Raw genomic sequence first — 23,962 nt, forward strand, 5'->3', positions numbered from 1 at the left:
AAAGCATTAAATGAGATTGAATGCACTGATTCCTCTGCTACCTTACAGTGCCAACTTTAGTAGTCCCATTTAGAAGTTAGCAGGGCTGGGGTGCCAGCATGTAACTCTGTACTTGCCAATGGAGCTACTAGCCTTTCCACAGTAAAGTAAAACAACAGTTTAGGGTTTTTACTGTTGAAACATGCAAAAGTACATGTTCCACTTTTTAATATACCATACTCTGCCTTAGGGCTTGTGGGCCTACCTTAGGGGTGATATATATATATGTCGGGTTATGGCAATTGGGGACCAACCAATTAAACATACACCATGTTAAGGGTCAAAGCACATGCACAGAGTCCTGTTTAGCAGGGTCAGAGCATTTCAGAGCCACTACACTAGTAATCAATTACCTCAGAAGGGCAAAAGCTTGAGTAATGTCTGCTGTGATCAAACGTGCGACCTTTAAGATGCACAGACATCTCTGCAGCAGGCGCACTACCACACTGCGCTGTATACCCAGTCACTGCCAGGACTGTGGAGCTTTGAAAGCATGTGGGAACTCCGGTGACAGGAAACCACGAGCTTCAGACACAGCTCCGGCCCCGGCTCAGCCTGACTATGATTTAATAAACTCAGTTTCAATCTGAGGGCACTGGACAGAGAAAATCCCAAACCGTGAACTTTAATTCCAATTAAAAGCAGCCAATGATCTCTGTTGCACGTTACAATCATGTTAATGCTTAAACCAGTGGGAACGGGCAGGTGATAACTCAGAGGCGGCCTGGGGGGGGGGGACAGCCAGTTAGACATGGTAAAAGGAGCAGGCTCGGTTTATTAGCAGTGTTTATGGTGCCAGGCTGCGGGTATCCAAGGGAGGGCAAGCTGCGGGGGTGGGCAGAGGGCAGGAAGGACAGCAGGACCAGAACACTGTCCCAAACCTCCAGGCCTCTGGGGCTCTCCCCAGATTTCTGTCTGGTTTTCTTTGAAATGTGATTTTCACACTTTCTCCATGATAAAATGGCCATTCCTACAATCCATGCCATGGTGGGTGGGTACCTTTAACTCCACAGTTTTTATCAAGCAGTAGGCAAGTGATGCTAATGGGTTTTAATCTCTACCCTGCATCCTTTGCCACGTGGAATGTTACTCTGCATATATTAATAGGTTTTTAAATAACTTTATTTTAATGTGATTATAAACAAAAGGATAAAGCATGGGTAGAAGTAAAGAGCGCAAAGGGGGGGTTTATGATTAAGGGGCGGGTAAATGCAAAGGGGGTATGCGTGATTTTAGGGTTAAGGGGTGCATACAGGTAAAGGGCTAATGGTAATTTTAGGACTAAGTGGCGTGTAGACGGGGAAAGTGTGATTTTGGGATTAAAGGACAAGTATAATTAAAGAGGCTAATGGTGATTTTAGAGCAAAAGGGGTGGGTAAAGGGGGTAAGGGTGATTTTAGGGTAAATGGGTGGGTAGAGTTACAGGGGTAATGAGTGATCTTTTAGTAAAGGGGTGAGTAAAGATAAAGGGGGATTTTAGGGTTAAGGGGTGGACAGAGGTGAAGGGGGTAAGTGTAATTTTAGGAGTAAGGGGAGGGTGGGGGTAAATGATTTTAGGATTAAGGGTCAGGAAGAGGAAAAGGGGCTAGGGGTGATTTGAGGATTAAGTGGTGGATAGAAGTAAAGGGGGAAGGGTTTGCTAGGGTTCAGGGGCAGGTTGAGATAAATGGAGGCAAGGGTGTTTTTTGTGTTTTTTTTTTTTTAAAGAGAGGTGGGTCCGGGGGTTACCACTCAAAACAGACCTAAAAAAAAGGAGGGGGAGGAGGTTGGAGGGAACCCCAAAAAGGAAAGTCTCTCTCTCTCTCTCTAATATATATATATATATATATATATATATATATATATATATATATTTTCGAAAACTCCACAATACTGAATCCAGTAAAGGAATATTCGCACTCCAAGGCTCGTTGTTTTAAAAAACGTTTAATGGCAACGCGTTTCGAGCAAACACTCTTCTTCACTAGCCACAATGGTAAATCACTCGTCCACCATTTCTAGTGTGTTTACAAACATAAAGAAAGGACCCACTGTTCCTCAAAGTCCAAACATAATAATAGAAAGAGGACTTTCACATAACTTTAAATGAGAAAAAGAAACATATATAATTCTCAATACTTTCCAACGCAAGTGCAGTATTTTCACATTTATAACAAGAGAGTATTGGATTGAAAATATAATTGCCAAGTGGCAATGACATTTCTGAAAACAACATCTATAATTGACATGCATTCAGTGTTTCCACCTAAATACTCTCAAAAACCTGATCAAGTGGTCATATGGTCCTAAACAGAAAAAATCAGAGTGAAATAACAAATCACAAAGGAAATTTGATGCAGTGTTATGAATGCAGCAAGAGACGGCAGAGGGCATCCAATCCGCAAAACGTTATCCCAGAAACACATGTCAAGACTATGATATATTTCTTGTTTACTTCACAAAATTAATATTCAAACCACATTCTTGGGTTCTTATTTTTATATTATTCAAAATAAATTATCATTTCACAGATCTGTGCGGAGCAGGTATTTTCACCCAATGACTGCTTATCCAATATGAACAAAAAGTTCCTCATCTTCATTCAGGCCATAAGGATTCTTAGACTCAAGAAGAATGATATACTGTGACTCCAGAACTCTTAATTGTTTCTCACGATCTCCCCCTCTGGGGTTTGCCGGCACCCTGTCAATTCCAAAGAATGAAAAACAATTAACATCCTTGTTGTGATGTTTCAACCAGTGCCTAGCAGTTGAATAGTTCAAATCCACATTTTTGATCGCTCTGAGATGTTCAAGAATGCGCTTCTTTACAGGAAAAATCGTACTCCCAATATACAATTTAGCACATGGACATCTGATGACATACACACAAAAATCTGAATTACAATTCATAAATTTCTTAATCGTACCAGTCTTCCCTGTGGGTAAGGAGTAGGTTTTAACATTTTTGCTGGTACTGCAGGCTTTACATTTCCCACATTTAAAAAAGCCTTTTTGCTGTTGTATCCATGTCAATCTCTTACTTGCTCCCAAATAGCTTCTCACAAGCATATCCTGTAAGGAGCGTGCTTTGCGGTAAGTTATTTGTGGATGTATATTAACACTTGCACCCACAACTGGGTCGTTTCTAATCAGATGCCAGTGTTTATTGAGAGTATCACTTACAGCCCTTGCTGCCACATTAAATGTGGTAATCATCCTGACATTGTTACCCACTTTGTCAGCAACAGGTCTCTTTATCAGTAATGTGGCTCTCCTCTGTTTGGATACTTTGTCCTTGGCACTTAAGAGGACATCTTCAGGGTAACCCCTATCACGAAACCTATGTAACATGGTCTCCTGTTCTTTCTCAAAACTACTTTCGGAGCTACAATTACGTCTAGCCCGTAGTAGTTCCCCATAGGGGATACTCCACTTAAGTTTCGGGGGATGGTGGCTCCTAGCATGGAGAATGCTGTTCCCAGCTGTGGCCTTTCTATACAGGCTGGTAGTCAAAACCCCCTCCTCAATCCTGACTCGTATATCAAGGAAGTCCATCTCATCCTGAGCAACTTTGTGTGTAAAACGAAGGTTCACACTATTACTATTGAAGGTCTCAAATAGCCTATCAAGATCTGATTTGGATCCACCCCAAATCAAAAAAATATCATCAATGAACCTTGTATGAAAGACAATGTCTTTCGTCAAAAATTCATTCACATTCATATATATATATATATATATATATATAAATAAATCCATCAAATCGTGCTCCATATATTCAAAAACAGACACGACGCGGCTTAATTGCTTCTACCATCGTGATTTATTTCATGGCTAGATCAAAAACTCAACGTGTTTAGGAGTTCGTGGCTCCTTGTTTATATCCTATAATTATGACCTAAATTTCCATATGAAAATTATTTTGTTTTGCCAATAACTTTAGAGCCGCTTGACGAATCTCGAAGACATTTTCACAAAACTTCCCCTTTTCGGTTCCGCTGCTGTGTTGAAAGTTTCAGGGTGATCCATCAAGTGGGGTCTGACAAAAAAGGGGGGTCCAAAATACGTTTTCCGTATGTTATGGCTGTGGAGATTTTTCATTTTTTGAACACTACAGCCCGAACTGCTGAACGGAATTACACTAAATTTAGCAGAAAGCTACATTTTGGTCAAGAAAGCGTGCTTTTTGTGATTTGGTGTGAATGTGTTAAGTAGTTTTAGAGAAATTAAAGTTTAAAAAATATATACATCTGGGGACTTGAATCCTTGCAGTGGACTCGCAGATCGTACTAAGATTTGATTGGCTGCAACTCTTCAACCAGGAAGTGTTGGCAGCCATCTTGGGACTCGGCTTAAAGCCAGCCCCGAAAAAAGTTAAAAGAAGAAAAGAAATGGGGGCAGGGTAGGAATACCCTGGGCCCCCAGATATGGAGGGGGTGTCCCTCAGTGACCCCGCCAATGGCTAAAAAAATTTTTTTTTTCTTTTGCCGCAGACAGATCCACAAATCTACGGCAAAAGGAAAAAAAAGGAAGCATGGACTTCTATGCATTGTTTACTATAGGCCCCCGGGTGGGTCAGGTCCAGGGGGCATGATGAAAATGAGGTAGGGGGCGAACGGAGCTCCCCTCCTCGGGCTATTCAAAGCCCTTTGGACCGCCCATTCCATGGGGCACAGAAGTACATAAAAAATAATGCGGGGAGAGGCTGTGTGGCCTCCCCCGCAGCCCTGGGGACCACCACCTCCCTGGGGCACTAACATTTATATATGTCGGTGCGCCTCGCGGCTCCCCTGCTGACCTGGGGCTAAATATGAGAAATGTGGGAGGACCGCCACCTCCCCAGGGCTATAATGAAATAGTAAGGCGTGGGAGGGCTCTACCCCCCATGCAGGCCCAGGGACCGCCACCGCCCTGGGGCCCACATCAAATAATGAAAGGGGTCTGTTACAGACCCCTAACCCCGGGATCCACCAGCCCCCGGGGCAAATTTCAAAAAGGCAGGGGGGTCTCATGGACCCCTCCAGGAGCCCACAATAGCGCTGGGGACCGCCACCCCCAAGGGCCGGCTCTAGCAATGTCCCAGGGTGCCCAACCCCGGGACATTGCAGTTGGTTATGGCTTGGTGGGAGCACCGCTTCCACCAAGCCGTAGCAAACAAGTGCTCTGCTTTCAGCAAGCAAGAGCACAAAATACTCTCGCTTGCTGAAAGCAGAGCAGTGTATGCTTCCATGCCCTCTGTGAAGCGAGCAGGGAAACAGACACATTGACACCCAGGAAGCTGCTAACATGCAGCTCCCTGGGTGCCAAAGCAAAGCAATGTCAGCTCCCACATGAGGTGTCCGTGGTCCAGAACGTCAAAAATGTGGGTGCCCTGGGTGGAACCAGGGCACCGACACTATAGGCCGGGCCCCGGGGGATGGGGTCACCTGGGTCGAAATTAGCCTGGGAGGGGGTCTGCGCCCCACACCCCTTCATTTTCTTAAAAGAAAAGGGACTTGCCCTGGGGGATGGGGTCCCCGGGGCTCTAAATGGTCCAGGGAAAGGGGGCCACGTGGTTCCCTTCCTAAAAAATTGAAAAAATTAAATAAAAATCCCGGCAACTCACCGTAGCCGCGCCCCCCTTTCTCCACTACTCTGTAGCTGTGCCTCCTGGCACGCTGCTGGCTGGGAAATGATGTCCCCTTGGCTGCTGAGGGTCCTTAGGGGCCAATAAAACCTCCTGTTATCTCCAGTAAACCCCACACAGCAGTACGCCAATAGGCACGTTTGCAGAGTGGTGTAGAAAGGGGCGTGGCCTCTGACGATCTCTCAGAAATCCAGCTGTGTGGGTCTTACTGGAGGTAACAGTGGGGCTAGTTTGCTCCCAAAGACCCTCAAGAGCCAAGGGGACTTGATCCTCCAACTAGTTGTGCGCCAGGAAGCGTGTTTGCAGAGTGGCGGCTAAAGGGGGCAGGGTCACCGAAAATCTCTCAGCAAACCCACTGTGTGGGACTTGCTGAAGGTAACAGGAGGAGTAGTTGACCCCCAAGGACCCTCAAAAGCAAAGGGGACTTCATCCTGCTACTAGTAGCAAGCCAGGAGGCCCGTGGAAAAATGGGGTGTGGTCTCCAACCAAGCCTCAGCACTCCTGTTGTATAGGACTTACTGGAGGTAACAGGAGGGGTTGTTGGCCCCCCAAGGACGTCCTTGGGGGCCAACTACCCATCCTATTGTCTCCAATAAGTCCCACACAGCAGAATTGCTAAGAGGTTCGGAGGCCACGCCCCCTTTCTCCACCACTCTGCAAACACTACTACAAGTTAAAAAACCATAGAAATTCACTGCAAGAACCAAAGGTTACAGGTACGTTATACTTAGGAAATGGAATAAAGAAAATCCCTTAGATTTCACTGAAAAAAATCAATGGTTACTGAGACGTTATAGTTAGGCTCAGGTTTAACTTGTACAAAACCAGAGAAATTCAGCAGTTATAGTTAGCTAAGCTAACTGTAACTCACGCCCCCACAATGCACTGCTTATGACCTCACATATTACATCACGCATGACATGGTCAGTGACATCACTGATGGCATCATCCTCAGAATCTCTGTCGCAGCCAGTCACACCCCCATGTAACCATTCATACACCCACTCCAACTTTCCCACTACCATTCTCAAAACCATTGACACACCCATACCAGTACTTACATGCCCTCTCACTGATTCGTAGGTCTACACACACATCCACTCAGTCACCCATACAGCCACTCATACACCAACTCACTCACTAATACAGCCACTGATATATCCACTCATACACCCATACAGCCACTCGCACATTGTCAGTCACCCATAGAGGTACTCACACACCTACTCACTCACCCAGAGAGTCAATCACACAGCCACTTACTCACCGAAACAGTTATACCCTCACCCACTCATTTATTCATAGAGACACCAACACATACTAACTCACCTATATAGTCACTGACACAGCACACACCTGAGGAAAAGTGTTCTTCTGATCGGCATAATTTGTACCGAGACTCCATTGTTTTTTCATCGCCATCTCGTGTCAAAACACTTCCACACGACCCACCTGGTCGTTTCTGCTGATGCCTCAGAAAATTCTAACTGACATGACAAAAACCATCTTGCAGCCTGCATTTCTGCCCAGGAACTGTCGCACACCCAACCCCCCTGTTCTTTGCAGTTCAACAGAAAGCCATGAGACACTCAAGCCCTGGGTAAATGATTTGTTTTCCATCTCCTGCTCCCAGCCTGGTAAAGATCCTTGACACCGTGATCAGGTTATCGGGACAATGGTCTGTCTGCTGGGCCTTGATCGGGGTGATTAAACAATGACCTGAAAGACCGGGCTTTGATCAGGGTGATTAAACAATGACCTGAAAGACCGGGCTTTAATCAAGCTGAGTGAACAATGACCTGCAAGACCAGTTTTGATCACACTGAGTGAACAATGATTTGTGTACCAAGCCTTGACCAGGTCACCACCTACAAACATCGTCTGGATCTGGTTATCAACTGCAAACACTGCCCTGATTAAACAATGGACTAACAGCCAAAAGACTGCAATGAAAAAGTATAAAAGGCTTGTAAGCTGCGGAGTAAAGCAGCAGCCTCCTGGGTTTTGTCTCTGACTAGCTTGGGACTTTTAGCCCAGGCTATTTGAATAAATCTGGGTTCCTCCTGCAGACGAAGGCTCCTGTGTCTCCTTTTACTACGTATGGAGGGTATGGAAGACTTGGGCGGTTCCCCCGCCACCGAGACCCAGTAAGTGGGTTATTCCGGTTCTTCAAATGGCGCCCGAACAGGGACTCCACGAGCACGAAGGTCAGGCGCGGTGGATGTGAGGAGGTGCACGGGGAGACTCCGACGGAGGCGCCCTACCCGCTGGATTCTTGCAATCTGGTAGTCGAACGACTCGCCCCGCTGTTCTTCCCCACCCGGTCTGGGCCTCATGACCGCGTTCTCGCTGGAGTCCCCTAGCAAATAATTTCTGGAGCAGGACACAGCCCTACGTCTGCAGAAGAGAACTACCCTGTAAGGTAAGGGTGGACTGATCACCCACCAAGTCTGTATGATTCTGTTATTGACTTTTGCAAAAGCCAAGCTGTTATCGACTTTTGCAAAAGCCAAGCAAGCGAGGTGAATTTTTAAAAACCCGCTGGTGTTTGTTCTGTATGATTCTGCTGTTATTGACTTTTGCAAAAGCCAAGCAAGCGAGGTGAGCTTTTTAAAACCTGCTGGTGTCTGTTATCTGTTTACAAGCATGCCAGTCAGTAGTAAGTTCAAGAAATTATGTTGTTGTATGTGTACGCAGGACTCCCAGCTGGAGGCGGCTTGTCCGCTTCCTCCAGAAGGGACCCCTGGCCATACAATGTATGTTAAACATGGTCCTTCTGCCATAATGTTTTCCTCATTCTGGGTAAAATATACGAAACAAAGTAACGCGGAATTACAGTGGCCGTTCCAGTGGGAACGGGCAGGTGATAACTCAGAGGCGGCCTGGGGGGGGGGACAGCTAGTTAGACATGGTAAAAGGAGCAGGCTCGGTTTATTAGCGGTATTTATGGTGCCAGGCTGTGGGTATCCAAGGGAGGGCAAGCTGCGGGAATGGAGAGGGCAGGATGGACAGCAGAACCTCCAGGCCTCTGGGGCTCTCCCCAGATTTCTGTCTGGTTTTCTTTGAAATGTGATTTTCACACTTTCTCCATGATAAAATGGCCATTCCTACAATACATGCCATGGTGGGTAGGTACCTTTAACTCCACAGTTTTTATCAAGCAGTAGGCAAGTGATGCTAATGGGTTTTAATCTCTACCCTGCATCCTTTGCCACGTGGAATGTTACTCTGCATATATTAATAGGTTTTTAAATAACGTTATTTTAATGTGATTATAAACAAAAGGATAAAGCATGGGTAGAAGTAAAGAGCGTAAAGGGGGTTTTATGATTAACGGGCGGGTAAATGCAAAGGGGGTAAGGGTGATTTTAGGGTTAAGGGGTGCATACAGGTAAAAGGCTAAGGGTAATTTTAGGACCAAGTGGCGTGTAGACGGGGAAAGTGTGATTTTGGGATTAAAGGACAAGTATAATTAAAGGGGCTAATGGTGATTTTAGAGCAAAAGGGGTGGGTAAAGGGGGTAAGGGTGATTTTAGGGTAAATGGGTGGGTAGAGTTACAGGGGTAATGAGTGATCTTTTAGTAAAGGGGTGAGTAAAGATAAAGGGGGATTTTAGGGTTAAGGGGTGGACAGAGGTGAAGGGGGTAAGTGTAATTTTAGGAGTAAGGGGAGGGTGGGGGGTAAATGATTTTAGGATTAAGGGTCAGGAAGAGGAACAGGGGCTAGGGGTGATTTAAGGATTAAGTGGTGGATAGAAGTGAAGGGGGAAGTGTTTGCTAGGGTTCAGGGGCAGGTTGAGATAAATGGAGGCAAGGGTGTTTTTTGTGGGGTTTTTTTTTAAGAGAGGTGGGTCCGGGGGTTACCACTCAAAATAAACCTAAAAAAAAAGGGGGGGGGAGGAGGTTGGAGGGTGGGTCTAAGTGGGCATCCTGAGTATCCAGTGGGAGTAATGTGGCGGGGTTTAGTACAGTGCATGTTTTGATGTTAATGTGGCTGGCAAAGAGTGTCAGTTCATATCCTGTGAGACGTGCGCTAGTGAGGTACTGTGTCTTGGTGTTATTAAGGAGGGTATCTACAGAATGGGGGACCATCAGAGTCAGGGGGGAGTTCATGACGATCCCTGCACTCTGACGGACCATGAGGGCGGCCGCAGCGGTCGCCCGTAGGCATCCTGGGAGAGCCCTTGCAACAGGATCTAAGGTGGCTGAAAAATAGGCACATGGCCGATGGTGACCACCGAACATCTGGGTCAAGACAGCGCATGCACAGCCGTCTGTCTCATGTACAAAAAGAAAAAATTGTTTGCTATAATCAGGAGTATCGAGGACTGGAGCAGTAAAGCAGCAGCCTCCTGGGTTTTGACTCTGACTAGCTTGGGACTCTGTTCCATACCCCGGGCTATTTGAATAAATCTGGGTTCCTCCTGCAGACGAAGGATCCTGTGTCTCCTTTTACTACGTATGGAGGGTATGGAAGACTTGGACGGTTCCCCCGCCGCCAAGCCCCAGTAAGTGGGTTATTCCGGTTCTTCACGCCCACCCATACAGCCACTCTCACAATCCCTCACTCAGTCACTAATAATCCAACACTCACCTATACTGCTTTTCACATATGCAGTTACTCACCCATATACCACTGACACATCCATTGACTCACCGACACAGCCATACACACACTTAGTCACCCATACAGCCCCTCACAGACGCACTCACTAACCCCAACAGCCACTGACTCACTCACCCATGCAGGCAGTCACACACGCCCCTCACCCACCCACAAAGACACTCATACACCCATACAGGTACTCAACCAATCAATACCCATACAGCCACGCACGTACCAACTCACAAACCCATATAGCCACTGAGACACTGACAGACTGATACAGACATTTACAAAAACTAGTCACTCACCCATACATTAACTAACACACCTACTCACTCACTTATACAGTCAGTCACGCACCCACAGAATCATCCAAACAGGCACTCATACACCCAATGATTCACCAATACACTCAAACTTTTTAAAAACACTCACAGTCACTGGATGATGTCATCAGTGATGTCATTTGACATGTCATCAGTGATGCCACTGTACATGTCATGAGTGATGTAATATGTGAAGTCATAAGCAGTGCATTGCTGGGGCATGAGTAATATTTAGCTTAGCCAACTATAACTGCTGAATTGTATTGGTTTTGTATGAGTGTAACCTGAGCCTAACTATAACGCCCCTGTAACCTTTGTTTTTTCTGTGAATTTCTACGTTTTTAAAAAAATTCCATTTCCTAACTATACAGTCCCTGTAAGATTTGTTTTTTTCAGTAAAATAAAAATATATATATATATATCTCACACTTTACAACGCAAGATCAAGGCACGCAGCGTAAATCCCTGTGTGGTATTGTAAAGTTCAACCCGTTGTAATAACCATGGGGTAAAAGCATGTGGGGTAAAAACCCATGTTGTAACGACCAATATTCACCATGGAGACACTAAGGATTCTGCCAGATTAAGAAGGACTGTCTCTAGTATTTCTTATAACCCACCCTGATCGGGTGCCATATGTCAGGAATCAGGTGAATGTCATTACTTTTTAGAAGAATCCAACTAGAAAGAATAGGGTTATTGTAAAAGCCTCTTGTTGCAACTACTGGACAAATATTTGATGTGAGAAAGAACCTTTCTAAGATGGCTGTCATGTTTCCTTCATTCCCCCAGTTATTAGCAGATGAGTAACGAAATCTTGTGAGATTTGAGATTTCGTGTTCCGAGCGTGCGCGTTCTACTGCGCAATTCAATTTGGTTCCTGCCGAATTCAGACGGATTTTTGGAGCACTCCTCTAAGTTAGTTTAAAGAGTAAGGAGTGTTCATTTAGAGTCACCTTGCGAGTCTACTGACTGCGTGAGAGATATTTGAGAAGGGTAAAGTAAATTACCGTTTTTGAAGTTCCAGCATTGCTGGAGAGCTCCGCAACAAGCAACAACAATCTTCAGGTGCTTCTCTGTTGTGAAGAAAGCATTCCGCCTAACAACAGTGACACGTGACCACGAGTATTCCAGAAGTGACCGCATATACACCTCAGTTCCCGGCAGGCGTATCTTGCAGATTCTGGGGAGCGAATTCATCCATTCCTGTGCAGGCTACAAGAGACTCTTATTAAGCGCCGGCCTTTGAAATAGAGCGCAGAGATTGGATTGACAATTGCAGTGTTTGCTCAGGCTTCTACCCTTCCTCCCAAGCGTTCTTTCCTATTCTGCCCTTCCTCCTATTTTCCCTTCCGTGACCCCTTTTGCGCGTTTCCTCAATAGAAGCTGAGCAACTTGAACTTCTTCAGACTTATTACTTGTAAAACTGTGAGAGAGCTATTTAGAGAGACTTGGAACCACTACAGTTTATTTGGCCTCCAAGTTGACTTTCGCATTTCATTTCTGAGAGATTGTCTTTCCAGGGTATCAGTTGAAAGTGAGAGTTCAAAAGAAAACCTTTAAGGTAGGAAGACAGGAATGTGAGTTTAGTTAGGGAGAAGTAGATAGGAAGTGCTGTTAACCGTGAATTGTATTTCTTATGTGCATTAGGTAACCACAGCCATAACACTGGCGCTGTTATACCTCCTTCATCAGAAGAGAAGCAATTGCTCACGCAGGACCTGGTAGGAGAAAATAGAAAGCGTAGAAATGTTAGAGAGAGAACAGTAGTTAAGTGATGTATTGAAGTGATATCTCCCTCTGTGCATTAGGTGCTCCAGCAACTACCTACCTGTAGAAGAAGAAGGAGTTCAGGTTCAGCCAGAGTGTCTCTTCTCTGTCCCACTCCCCTTTCCCCCTGCCTGGAGCAGCTGCATTACGCAGTGAGTTCTGGGAGGTGGGCATTGGGAACTAGCTGCATTCTGCCTCCGTGGAGAAACTGGCGCCTTGGCAGACCTTGACACCATACAAGGTAATCTGAGTTTAGGTATCTATGTGACAGTCTGTTGGGCATTGAGCAAGCCATCTGAGGGTTTGTGAAGGGCTACATCATGGTCTGTTGGGGGAAGCATACCAATTTGTTCAGGGCCATATAATGGTAATTGAAGGGTGTGTTAGGGGAAATGTTAGGTCTGTTGGGGCTGTCACAATCTATTAAAGGGTCATATATGGGTCTGTTGGGGGAGGTGATGCAAGTAGATCTTTTACTACAAGTGGGGTTTGGACCCAGGCTGGTATTGCTGGTGCAGAAGCTGAAGCCCACCGCCATAGTCTACAGGACAATATTTAATATTTCTAGGAGAAATTTGACACCACCGGGCTATTAATACCCTAGGGAGATACCAAAAACTACCAAACCTAATCTCAGCCTCATGGGAGTCTCCCATGAAAACCTCCTTACAACATGACACAAAACAAATTGGGAGTGTGATACTTCTCAGTCTGTCGATCACACACAACACAGCGGATCATAGGATCTTCTTGGACTGCTTGAAAAATCGGCCCAAAACAACAGGGTTAGCCTTGAAGATGGTCTGCTCCTTCTTTTGCAACTGGAACCAACAGGACAGGATTGAAACTCACATCCCTCCATCCAGGAATCCTTCTCTGGGGTCCCCCAAGGGTTCCACAGACACTTCTGGTGTTAATCATAGGTGTAATAAATTGGGTAGTTGGTTGAGGAGATTAAAACTCTTCTCAAGCAACAACCAGAAAAGTCACTAAATTAACCTGTGCTTAACCATCTGTTGGCTTGGCATAAAAGCAGTCAGGCTTAACTTGGAGGCAAAGTGTGAATTATTTATACATCACAAAAACAGTAGTAAAGTGAAAACACAGTGTAAGAAAAAAATCTCACCCAAACAGCGTAAATCTTAATATATTAAATGAGACCAAAACAATAAAAATCCAATTAGTAGAACCAATGATATCCATTTGCACATTTATTTGCACATATAGCGCCTAAAAGCACAAAACGCTGCTCGTGGTTATCTGATCGAGGTGGACTGGGCGAAGACACAAGTTCAAGCCAGCTGCATGGAACGCAGGCCAGATACAGGACCAGGTTAGTCCAGCTGAAAACATTACCTTCTCAAAGTCCAACACAATGAGTCCAAAACGTCAGGATTTCTTCTTTTCTTGCAGAGGAGTGCGCTCTGATACCAGCCAAGGGTCCAGGACCTGGAGATACACCTCTTATGGATCAGGAACTAACTAACAGAGGCCAGCAGGGCTCAGGCAGGTCTCCTTGAAGATATAGGCAGGTCCGGTTGCAGCAGGTCAGCTGGTCGGTTGCAGGGAGGCCTCTCGAGCTTGTTGAGTCCCTGCAGCTAAGAACAGGAGGAAAGCCAACTGACCGTTGTAGTCACTCATGTTAGCCTGGGATGAAGGGGGTGGGTCCAGTCTTCCTGGGCACACTGCAGGGCAGCCCTCAAGCATCAGGGCAGTCCCTGGGGAGCAAGGCAAGCCTTAAGCACCAGGGCAATCTTCTGGGGAACAAAGCAAGCCTCATGTAGCAGGCAGTCCTCGGGGGAACAAGGCAGTCCTTCCTCTGTAATGTCAGCAGGTCCAGGAGTATACTGAAGAGTTTGCCAAGAGGTATTTATTTATACCTGGGGCAAGTCTTTTGAAGTGGGTAATTTTCTAGGCTACCCCCACATCTGGTTCTGAAAAGTTCTTACCCTCCCCTAAGAAGGCAAAAAAAGTCTTGGAAAATGTTAGAGTCACAAAAGACTAGAGTTAGGTTTCCTTGTGTGTGCTGGAGGTAAACCCTTTGAAATCAAAGTGGGGCAGGGAACAGCTCTGCTGTTAACAGGGCAACGCCGCTGGACACTACAACAGGGCCTTAGAAGCTTTCAGGCAGGGAAATGCCAACTTCCTAAAAGTGAATCAAAACTAATGAGGACAGCTGTAGTGCACTCTATGTGTTCAAAGTATCAATTTAAACATCATATTCATAACAATATTAAAGTCGGTGTGCTCGCTTTGGGGTAGTTCCACCTAACCACCAATTCGAAAGAAGCAAATGAACCAGAACCCAGTAGTTCTGGACAAAGTAAGCACTACCATAAGAACTCAAACATGAGAATTTACAATCTGATCATATTTTAGTCTGAACAGTAGCAACCCTAGTTACATTTAAAACAATGTGGAATCCTATATTTGTTTTAAAAAGCCAGTGATGATGAAAACAATAGTAACCAATGTTGTCCAATCCTTCTTTATTCAGAGGAGAGTTCATCAAAAGGTAAAGGAATTTCAAATTGAAAATTTCAAATGCTTGATTTATCGAAACACGATTATTCCCAATGCATTTCGGTTGTTCTACGCACCCTTTGTCAGGGGAAATCTACAATAAATGAGTACAAACATATGCTGTAAAGAAATATATGTGGACATGACTGTATCATTCAAAACATGTTATGTTAAAGCGGCCTTACAATTGGCGGGAGAAAAGCATTTAAATAGATAAACGCATTGGCGTAAGATTCATAAAATGAGCACCAGATGCTGTAGCCAGACACACCGGATAGTTGTGCTGTGGGTGAAAACGTAAAGAAAGTGCAGAACTAAGGACTAACCCGTGGTGAAGAAGGGCAAGTGACGGCCATTATCAAAAACGTAAACAGTGATTGCAACATTCGTGAAAGTGATCGAAAGAGAAAGAAGAGGCGCGTCAATTAAATGCGTCAACTGGATGTGTTGACATTACCTTGGAATTGTGATCAAGCTGTTAATCAATGATGAATTACCCAATGGTACGGTCAGTAATCTCGTGCTGTCTTTTGTTTTGTCTGGTTATCCCAATGACTGTGAAGTAACATTAATTACCTTAGTTACTCACATGCTAAGTACAGTATAAGAGTACACCGATTTTATTGCGGAGAACATGTATTTCTCACCTGTATGTGTATCAAACAACAGGTATCTTGTTTGGAGCTTGACAGCAGGTAACGACCACAGTCTATTGAAAATAAAACGTGACTATCACTAAAAGTAACCATATACGCATTAGAACCAGGAGCGCTCTGAGGAAGTGCACTTACTCGAGTGAACGACGTGGCGATCCTGTAGCATTCGTCTCGGTGTATGCGCTGGCAGGATGGACTGTGTCTAATGCGTAACAACGTGGTAACGCATATGATATAGTGACCAGTGATAGGCTGCGTCTGTTACGTAACAACGTAGTGACGCATAAGGTTCTAAAAGACCAGTGACGTGACGGGAAGCATCAAGTGTAATAGAAATAGAAGCGGGACGGGTGACCAAATGTAATAGAAATGGAAATGAAACAGGTGACCGACAAAGAAAGAATGTGCAGTACTCTTTGTGTGATGACAAAAAGGATGGAGCGAGTTAGCCTGTATAACCTGAAAACAAAAATACAAAGGACGGTGAAATACATGTATTGCCTATTTTTAGTTCGGCAGACATATGCATGTTGGGAACATATAATAACAAACACTGTTGACAACCTAATATCCGCCTAATAACAAAATGTCATCAATACTCTGTCGATTTTATGAGAAAAGCATACATGTGATCAGCATGAAGTCGAGAACAATTGGTATAGAGCTTCAGAATCAATGATAATCAATTTTTACGAAAATAATGCACATGGTTGAAAAAGTAACAATGTGATGCTCTTATAGAGCGTACAGCACATATGAATATAGGTCATGGTGTACAATCAACATAAAACATAAAATGCTGGAATGTTTAATCCTAACGGCTAATCTCAATAAAACGAAAAGTAATCATTTGTCCAATAAGAGGTGAAAAAGTGAAGTGGCATACGTAAACAGATATCTGCTCATAATACTGCTAAACAATAAATACAAAGCGCACCGTGTGAAGCATGATTACAGGTGTTGTCCAGTTGTGCATCTGGGACATGCCAAAACTATGATGAGGGACTTCAGGTTAGTCTACAAGGCTGCCCCTAGAGAAAGCAAGAAAGTTCCAATTTATCATTGAGACCTTTTGGAACCATGGTATCGAGATACCTGATCCAAAAGGTTTCCCTTTGTGTAATGTATCTAGACATATCTCTATCGGTGTGTTTGGTGATAACCTCTAACACAGAGAATCTGAGTTGAGCAATAGAGTGATGTTCCGATGTCCAATGGCTGGCTAATGGAGAATTAAGTGAGCTTGTCCTAATTCTACTCTTGTGTTCCGTGATTCGTGTTCTCAATGTCCTTTCTGTTTTACCAACATAATGTAGAGCACACGGGCAACGAATCACATAAACGACATTCTGCGTGTTACAGTTTGCAGTGAATCTTAGTTGTATTGATTTACCAGACCATGGATGTGGTATAGAGTGCCCAACAAGAACATTGTTGCAGTGAGAACAATTGTGGCATTTTTGCATTCCTTTGTGTGGACCAGTATCGACGTTGGGTTTACTCATCAAGAGTTCTTTTAGATTCCTGGATCTTTTGTAGGCAAAAATGGGAGGATTCTCAAAAAGGTTATGGAAATCAGGTTCAGACTGTAACAAATCCCATCTACGTAGGATGGTTTTCTTGTTGATGGGTGATTGGGTAGAAAATGTGGAAACAAACACCTCTCTTGGACATGAAGGTTTCTCCATTTTGTCAAGTAATCGCTCCCTGGGTATTTCATTTGCTCGTTCAACTGATGCCTCAACTACCCTATTGGGGTACCCTCGGTCTATGAAATGTTAACATCATTTTATGAATCTTACGCCAATGCGTTTATCTATTTAAATGCTTTTCTCCCGCCAATTGTAAGGCCGCTTTAACATAACATGTTTTGAATGATACAGTCATGTCCACATATATTTCTTTACAGCATATGTTTGTACTCATTTATTGTAGATTTCCCCTGACAAAGAGTGCGTAGAACAACCGAAATGCATTGGGAATAATCGTGTTTCGATAAATCAAGCATTTGAAATCTTCAATTTGAAATTCCTTTACCTTTTGATGAACTCTCCTCTGAATAAAGAAGGATTGGACAACATTGGTTACTATTGTTTTCATCATCACTGGCTTTTTTAAAAAAATATAGGATTCAACATTGTTTTAAATGTAACTAGGGTTGCTACTGTTCAGACTAAAATATGATCAAATTGTAAATACTCATGTTTGAGTTCTTATGGTAGTGCTTACTTTGTCCAGAACTACTGGGTCCTGGTTCATTAACTTCCTAAAAGTGGCATTTTCAAAATTGTAATCTAAAATACGACTTTCCCATTAAAGAGGATTTTAAATTATATTTCATTTGAGTGCAAACATGCTCTTTCTCCCTGCTCTCAGACAAAAGTTTGCACTGATTAAATGTAATGTGGTAACCCAATGTTTTCCAATGGGACAGGTAGGCCTCAAAGTAGTGAAAAACAAATCTAGGAGTTTTTCACTACCAGGACATGTAAAACTTAGAAACACATGTCCTGCTATTTAAATACAATGCACCCTGCACTATTGGCTGGTTAGGACCTACGTGAGGGGTGCTGACAGAGGGAATCCCTGGGAAGTTGATCTCCTTCACTTACCGGACGCTGATCAATAATAGATCAGACAACTTGACCAGACTAAGGACCACATGGGAACAAGAGGTGGGTGAGAAGGAGGACGTTGATTGGGAAAGTGCACCGATGCACCCTTGAGAAACTGCGATCAAAACAAGCTTCAGGGTAATTCAGTTGAAAGTGCTTCACATGATATCTACAACTGTGGCCGCCAGTTTAAGATGGGAGGGGCAACTTCCCCTAACCTTCTGAGATGCGATGACATTTATGGTACTTTCTTCCACACACTTTAGCGATGCCCCTGCATACAGGAGTACTGGGGGAGATTACAGGGGAACTCGCAACTGTTATAAAAGCATTGGTCCCAATCTGCTTCTGGGGGTCCTGAGAGAGGCTGTCCTACCACGGAGGCAGTTCCTCGTTTGCACCTTGTGGCTTGCACTGATGACAAGAGATATAGCCAACTAGTGGGGATCCACCCAGGTGCCCAATGACCACACGTGGGTGGTGGGTATGACGCACTGTATGGAAGCAAAACAAGTAGTGTACAAGGCTAGAAGTTGCCCTTGGAAATTTCTAAAAAGTATGGGGGGACTGGCACACTATGGAATTGATTGGAAAGAAGAGGCTCCCATAGCATCCTGACCTGAACATTGATATGCCGGGTGGAGCTGTGGATGCAAGAGATGAGGGCGTAGGAGCAGATTCCCCCAGCAGATCAGGGGCTTCTTGAATGTGGAATATTGCTGATTCATGTGCTGGGTTCGGTGGAACACCAGAATTTGTGGTGAGATACCAGTTAGGCCACCAGTGGTTTTGCCATTGTCTTCTCAGTAATGGACAGTTGTCTGTTGTGTTTTACCTAACAAAAAATAATAGAAACAGTTTAAAACAAATGGCACTACATCCTATAGCAGACCTGAGATATGTTTTAAAGGGCTAGTGCTGCAGGCCCACTAGTAGCATTTAATTTACAGGCCCCGGGTACATATAGTACCATATACTGGGGAGTAAATTAAATGTGCTAATCAGGTGTAGGCCAATTTGACCATGGAAAGAGCACAAACACTTTAAAACGGGTTAACTGTGGTGAAGCGCACAGAGTCCAAATGCCAACAAAAAGCTATTTCTGAAAACAGGGGGGGTGATGGCAAAAAGTTTAGGGGTGACCCTGCAGAAGGGGCAAAGTCCAACAATAGGCAAGCAGTCTAAGGCACAGGTGATTTGACCATGTGGTCCTCTGTATCGCTTATGATGCACTAATTTGCCATCAACTGACAGACCCCATGAACATGGAGACAAATCACTGGGTGTCGAGGGCTCCTATAACTCGAGATGAAGGCCTTCCAGTACATTAACTAGGCTGAAACGGAGCCACGTTTGACAAGAAGTAGAGAATGGCTGCAATTTGTTCAGGCTTTCAAACCCACCAATATGACTGCACAAAAGGTAAAGAAAATGTCAATGTCTACTGCCACTTGGCCTTTCTTTCTGCCATCTTATTGCAGATTGTACTGAATACTTTTTGTCCCCAAGAAGTCTTCCCTAACCCGACAGCACAGCCTGCCAGAGTTTGATCTAAGGAGACAAGTAAAGTAAGTGGTCTGATTTGAGTGTTATAATGCATTTGTGGCAAAGGTATGAGAGGTCTCTGAATTACAGCCTTATATATGTCTCTGACCCACCACCTCAGCCCTCCTTACAAATGCTGACCACTCTTTCACACTTTGTCTATGTGAAAGAAGACGCCTGGCAATGCCTGAGCTTCGAGCGCTTTCAGCCAGAAAACAACAACGTGAAGGGCCCTGGCCCACCGTGTGGGGACTTCATAAATGATTGGTGTGAGCCACGCCCCACATGTCCTTACAGCCCAGCGCCTACGCGCTCTGGTATAAGTGCCTCTTTTACGCGCTCTGGTCGATAAGTGCCTCTTTTCTCGGACGTGTTTCCTTTTCACTTCTTCCAGAAACTTTCGCTGCAGAGATGCTGCTGTGCTGTAAATTACAGACGTGTCCTTGGTACCAGTAGAAAAGTAGCACACACACTCTTGACGTGCAACCGAACAGTGTGACCTTGGACAACTAACCCCAATCTCACTTACTAAGCACTCTGGACAGTAAGTGAGCAGGTGCAAAAAAAAAAAAAAAAACAGCAAAAGAGTGAAATGACCCGAGACTGTGGGTAAATGCTCCTGGACAGACAAACGTCTGGACAGACAGAAACACGCCAGGGGTGGTAGTGGCCATAGATGCAGACCTGAACGGGGTAGGCCCTGGCCTTCGTCCATGCTGTTCCACCTCCGCTCTCACACATCCACACCCCGGAACCTGCGCCCCCTATATCACCCCCGGCCCAGGAGACTGGACTTTAGTGCCCCTCTCAACCCCCACACTCGTGAGTTATGAGCATGGGACACCGGACACCGGGGTGCAGGGCGCCCACGGGCTCGGCTCTGGGATGGGAGTCACTACACCGGCAGGAGGGTCACCTTACAACCAACACAAACCCCAGGCGCTGCCCCCACAACAGACACGGGACGAGGCCGCGAGGAAGTCACTGGACGGAGGAGACGCCATGGGAAGCGCCGGGGGGTGTGAGAGCGCAGGCCTCGGGCGGGGAGCGGTGGGCGCATCCCCCGCGGGAAGGCACCGACATCTTGGCTGGGGGGCACGGGCGGGTGGGGGCCTGATGGGCTCAATGAGCTGCGACCGGGGGCCTCAGTGTGTCCCATCCTCAGGTGCGCTGTGTTTACGTCACGGAAGTGTGCACTCCGACACCTGTAGGTTTGTAGACCTGGTATAAATGTTGGACTACAAAACCAACCTTTAAAGTGACAGGAAGAAAACATGCGCAACCTCTGTAGGCTGATGTGAAACATCTGGAGCGGAAGCGGCAGGGAGTCTGCTGCGCCCCCAATCCCCCGGGAGCACAGACATTGGGGTCAAGATGTGGCAGAGGGTGGAGTCACAAGGGGCGGAGCTTGAAAAGCACAGGCTGGCAGTCAACTTCTACATTAAAAAAAAAAAAATCTGCAAAGAAATTGGCAACAAGTGACAGTAGATATGTTCTAGAGTGTTTAATTGGTCACAAAGAGGCTTCATTTTAAAATATCTTACAGGGTTAAAACACCTGCTGCAGATAGCAGTGTGCCCGCCATTTTGAGGGGACTATGAATAACATCGTTTTGTCCAGTCACATTTTTGACTCAAAGTCCTATGGTGGGTCTCTGAAACCCTCTTAGTATAAGCACCCACACTCACTGTGTTAGGTTTTATATCCTGACTTGGCGTTTCTGCCGAACGTTCACTCTTTACATATAGTATTCAAAGTATGGATAATATGAGAGTCCTACCTTTTATAAGTTATAACCCTCATTGTCTTTTGTGACATTTCCTGCACATTGATTTACACATATGTATGATTTTTTGTGGCTGCGCCAGCCTTCATTGGGATGAGAAGCACTATAAAATAATTAAATAAAAAATCTGTGGGTGCCGTTTACATCAATAGTTGTGTAATTACTCATACACACAGATGAAGCTTTTATCCGTACAGCGCAGGCACATCTCTTTAATAGGGAGTTGAACAAAGATAAAAACCTACCTCCAACTAATAGTTTATGTTAAGAACTTGTGAAGAGAAAACACGCTGTGTACATTTGCTTTCTTCCACTGCTTTGGCGTCAAGGTGCTAGGCTTCAGACAGCTCCCATCCAGCCTTATACTAAAACAAAAAGAGGGTTGATGGCCGTTTAATCAGGCATTTGTTTTGGCCCAGATTGAAGTGTAAATAAGAACGCCGCCTCGCCGCTTGCAAGTTGCTGCTGCTGAAATGTGTCCTGGTGCTGGAAATTGATACCAGGACACATTCCGCATGTTTCCCTGAGGGTCGGCCGGATTCCAGATCCAGGCGGAAATAACTGTGGCAGCCGGGTTCCTTGTCGATCTCTCTACTTTCCAACCCTGGCTTTCCTAGATGTTGCATGTCCGGGCCAGAGGTTAACGCTCGGAAGCACCGAGACATTGCCCATGCCCCTCAGAAGCTCCCCTCGCAGGACAGGCACTCAGTTAATAATGTACAACACAGCATACATTTTCTTAAGTCATGGAATGTCTACGATGGTGCTGATTTTACCCAACTCAGTGGTACTCATTTTATCCACTATAAACATCTAAAAGGAACGATAGGACATTTTTTTTACTGGTGAAACGCTATATGTTCACCCGAGACAAACCTGACAAACCAAATGAGTACAGCGGACAAAGAAAATGACAAGTCATTACAGAGTCTACCTAATATTTTGGGTATAAGCCCCCCTCACCCACCATAGGTGGCATGCTTCATCATTGGGCCTGGTCCAACATCAAGATGTGCAAACTTCACATCAACGCTGGGCTCAGGCTTACATTAAGGGGGCTGGAATGTTGCAAATAATTATTGTGAGGGTCCCACAGTGAAGTATGCATAAAATAAAAAAAATATATATCTGTTGGTCTTCTAAATGAATGTTTATTGGTGAAGACCAGTGACAAGGTTAAACCAGTTAATCTGAGGCGATGGAGAGAACCATAAGTATTCTTACATCTTTTAGTATGTCAACACGTTTCAGCAGACTGACCGCCCTACACTGTCACCGTCTTTCATCAGGGTAAGTAAACTCTGGATCCCTGCTGCTGTCTCTCTTTATTATTGTTTCATTTCAGGGAATAGGGAGTGTAAGCAATTGGATTATTCATTGGAGTGGGCGACTACCCAACCTCAAGGAAATATCACAACCTTTATTAGGGTGAACCCATCAAGCCGCCAAATTAACATGAGCTCAACCCTCTGGTCGCGATGGCGCACAGTAGACAGATTTAACTTAGGACAATGTGTAAAGTATTAATGCAGAACCAAAACAGCAATAAATTGAAACACAGCACAAAAAAATCCCAAAACAAATTAGAATAATAGAATAAAGTGTAATAAACACAATCTAATCAAAAATACACTAATCCAATAAGAAGGAACCAGAGTTATGGTTTTTAAAAAGTTTTAAGTAGGAATAGTGCCAATGATAGTCAATGGTCACGACAGACCTGGGTGCAAATGGACCTGATCACGATGGAGCATGGACTAGATACAAACCAGCTTTTTCCTGGTCAAAGAGTTTGCTTCTCTAAGTCTCCATCCACCACAGGAGTGAATGAATGAATAATCAATTTTTATAGCGCGAACAAATACCCAAAGACGTCAAAGCACTGTAACAGTTAAACTATCTGGTAGGAACAATGAATCTTGGTAGGTCAGATATACAAAGCAAAAATCCAGGTCTTCAAGGCATTATGGAAAGGAAGATGTAGTTCTACACCGGAAATAGATGGAGTAGTGCACTTCTAAAGCACAACCAGACCTCGGGGGAGGCACTCAGAGTCTCACAAAGTGTCAGGCAGAGGCCAACCAGTAGGGCCTAGTCCAGGTCCAGTTGCCACTGGTCAGCTGGGCAGTTGCATGAATGGCCTCCTGTAGCTCCAATAGAAGGTCAGCATTATGAACCTGGAAGTCCACTTCTTTGTCCTAAGCACATGAGAGAGCTGTTCCAGTCCTCCAGGGTTCCTCCCAGGTCACAAGCAACAGGTTCAGGAGTGTTCTGATGTGGGTACCTAGAGGTGTCACATTTATGCCTGCAGGAGGTAGTGAGTGGGGATGACTCCTTAGCACCCCCTAACCCAGTGGTTCCCAAACTTTTTCAACCCGCGGCTCCCTCGACCCATTGGCCATTGCCGGAGGCTCCACACTGTTACCTTTTTTGGAGGGTGGGGGGGGATGTAAACCCGGCTGAGGAGTACTTGCATTTTTCTCCCTGAAA

The 23,962-nt window shown here is 44.9% G+C and overlaps 1 protein-coding gene across 1 annotated transcript in view; it reads right to left on the minus strand.

Moving 5' to 3' along the window:
- Positions 1-2,025: 2,025 nt before the first annotated feature.
- Positions 2,026-23,962, minus strand: part of NHEJ1 (non-homologous end joining factor 1) — a 1,170,625-nt gene continuing 1,148,688 nt past the window's right edge. Inside the window, exon 8 of the mRNA XM_085650083.1 lies at positions 2,026-2,721. Within this exon, the coding sequence (XP_085506209.1) occupies positions 2,689-2,721 (33 nt within the window). The 3' untranslated portion in view covers positions 2,026-2,688. The remainder of the gene's footprint in view (positions 2,722-23,962) is intronic.

Source organism: Triturus cristatus, chromosome 3_2 (assembly GCF_964204655.1).
Source record: "Triturus cristatus chromosome 3_2, aTriCri1.1, whole genome shotgun sequence".
Taxonomy (NCBI): Eukaryota; Metazoa; Chordata; class Amphibia; order Caudata; family Salamandridae; genus Triturus; species Triturus cristatus.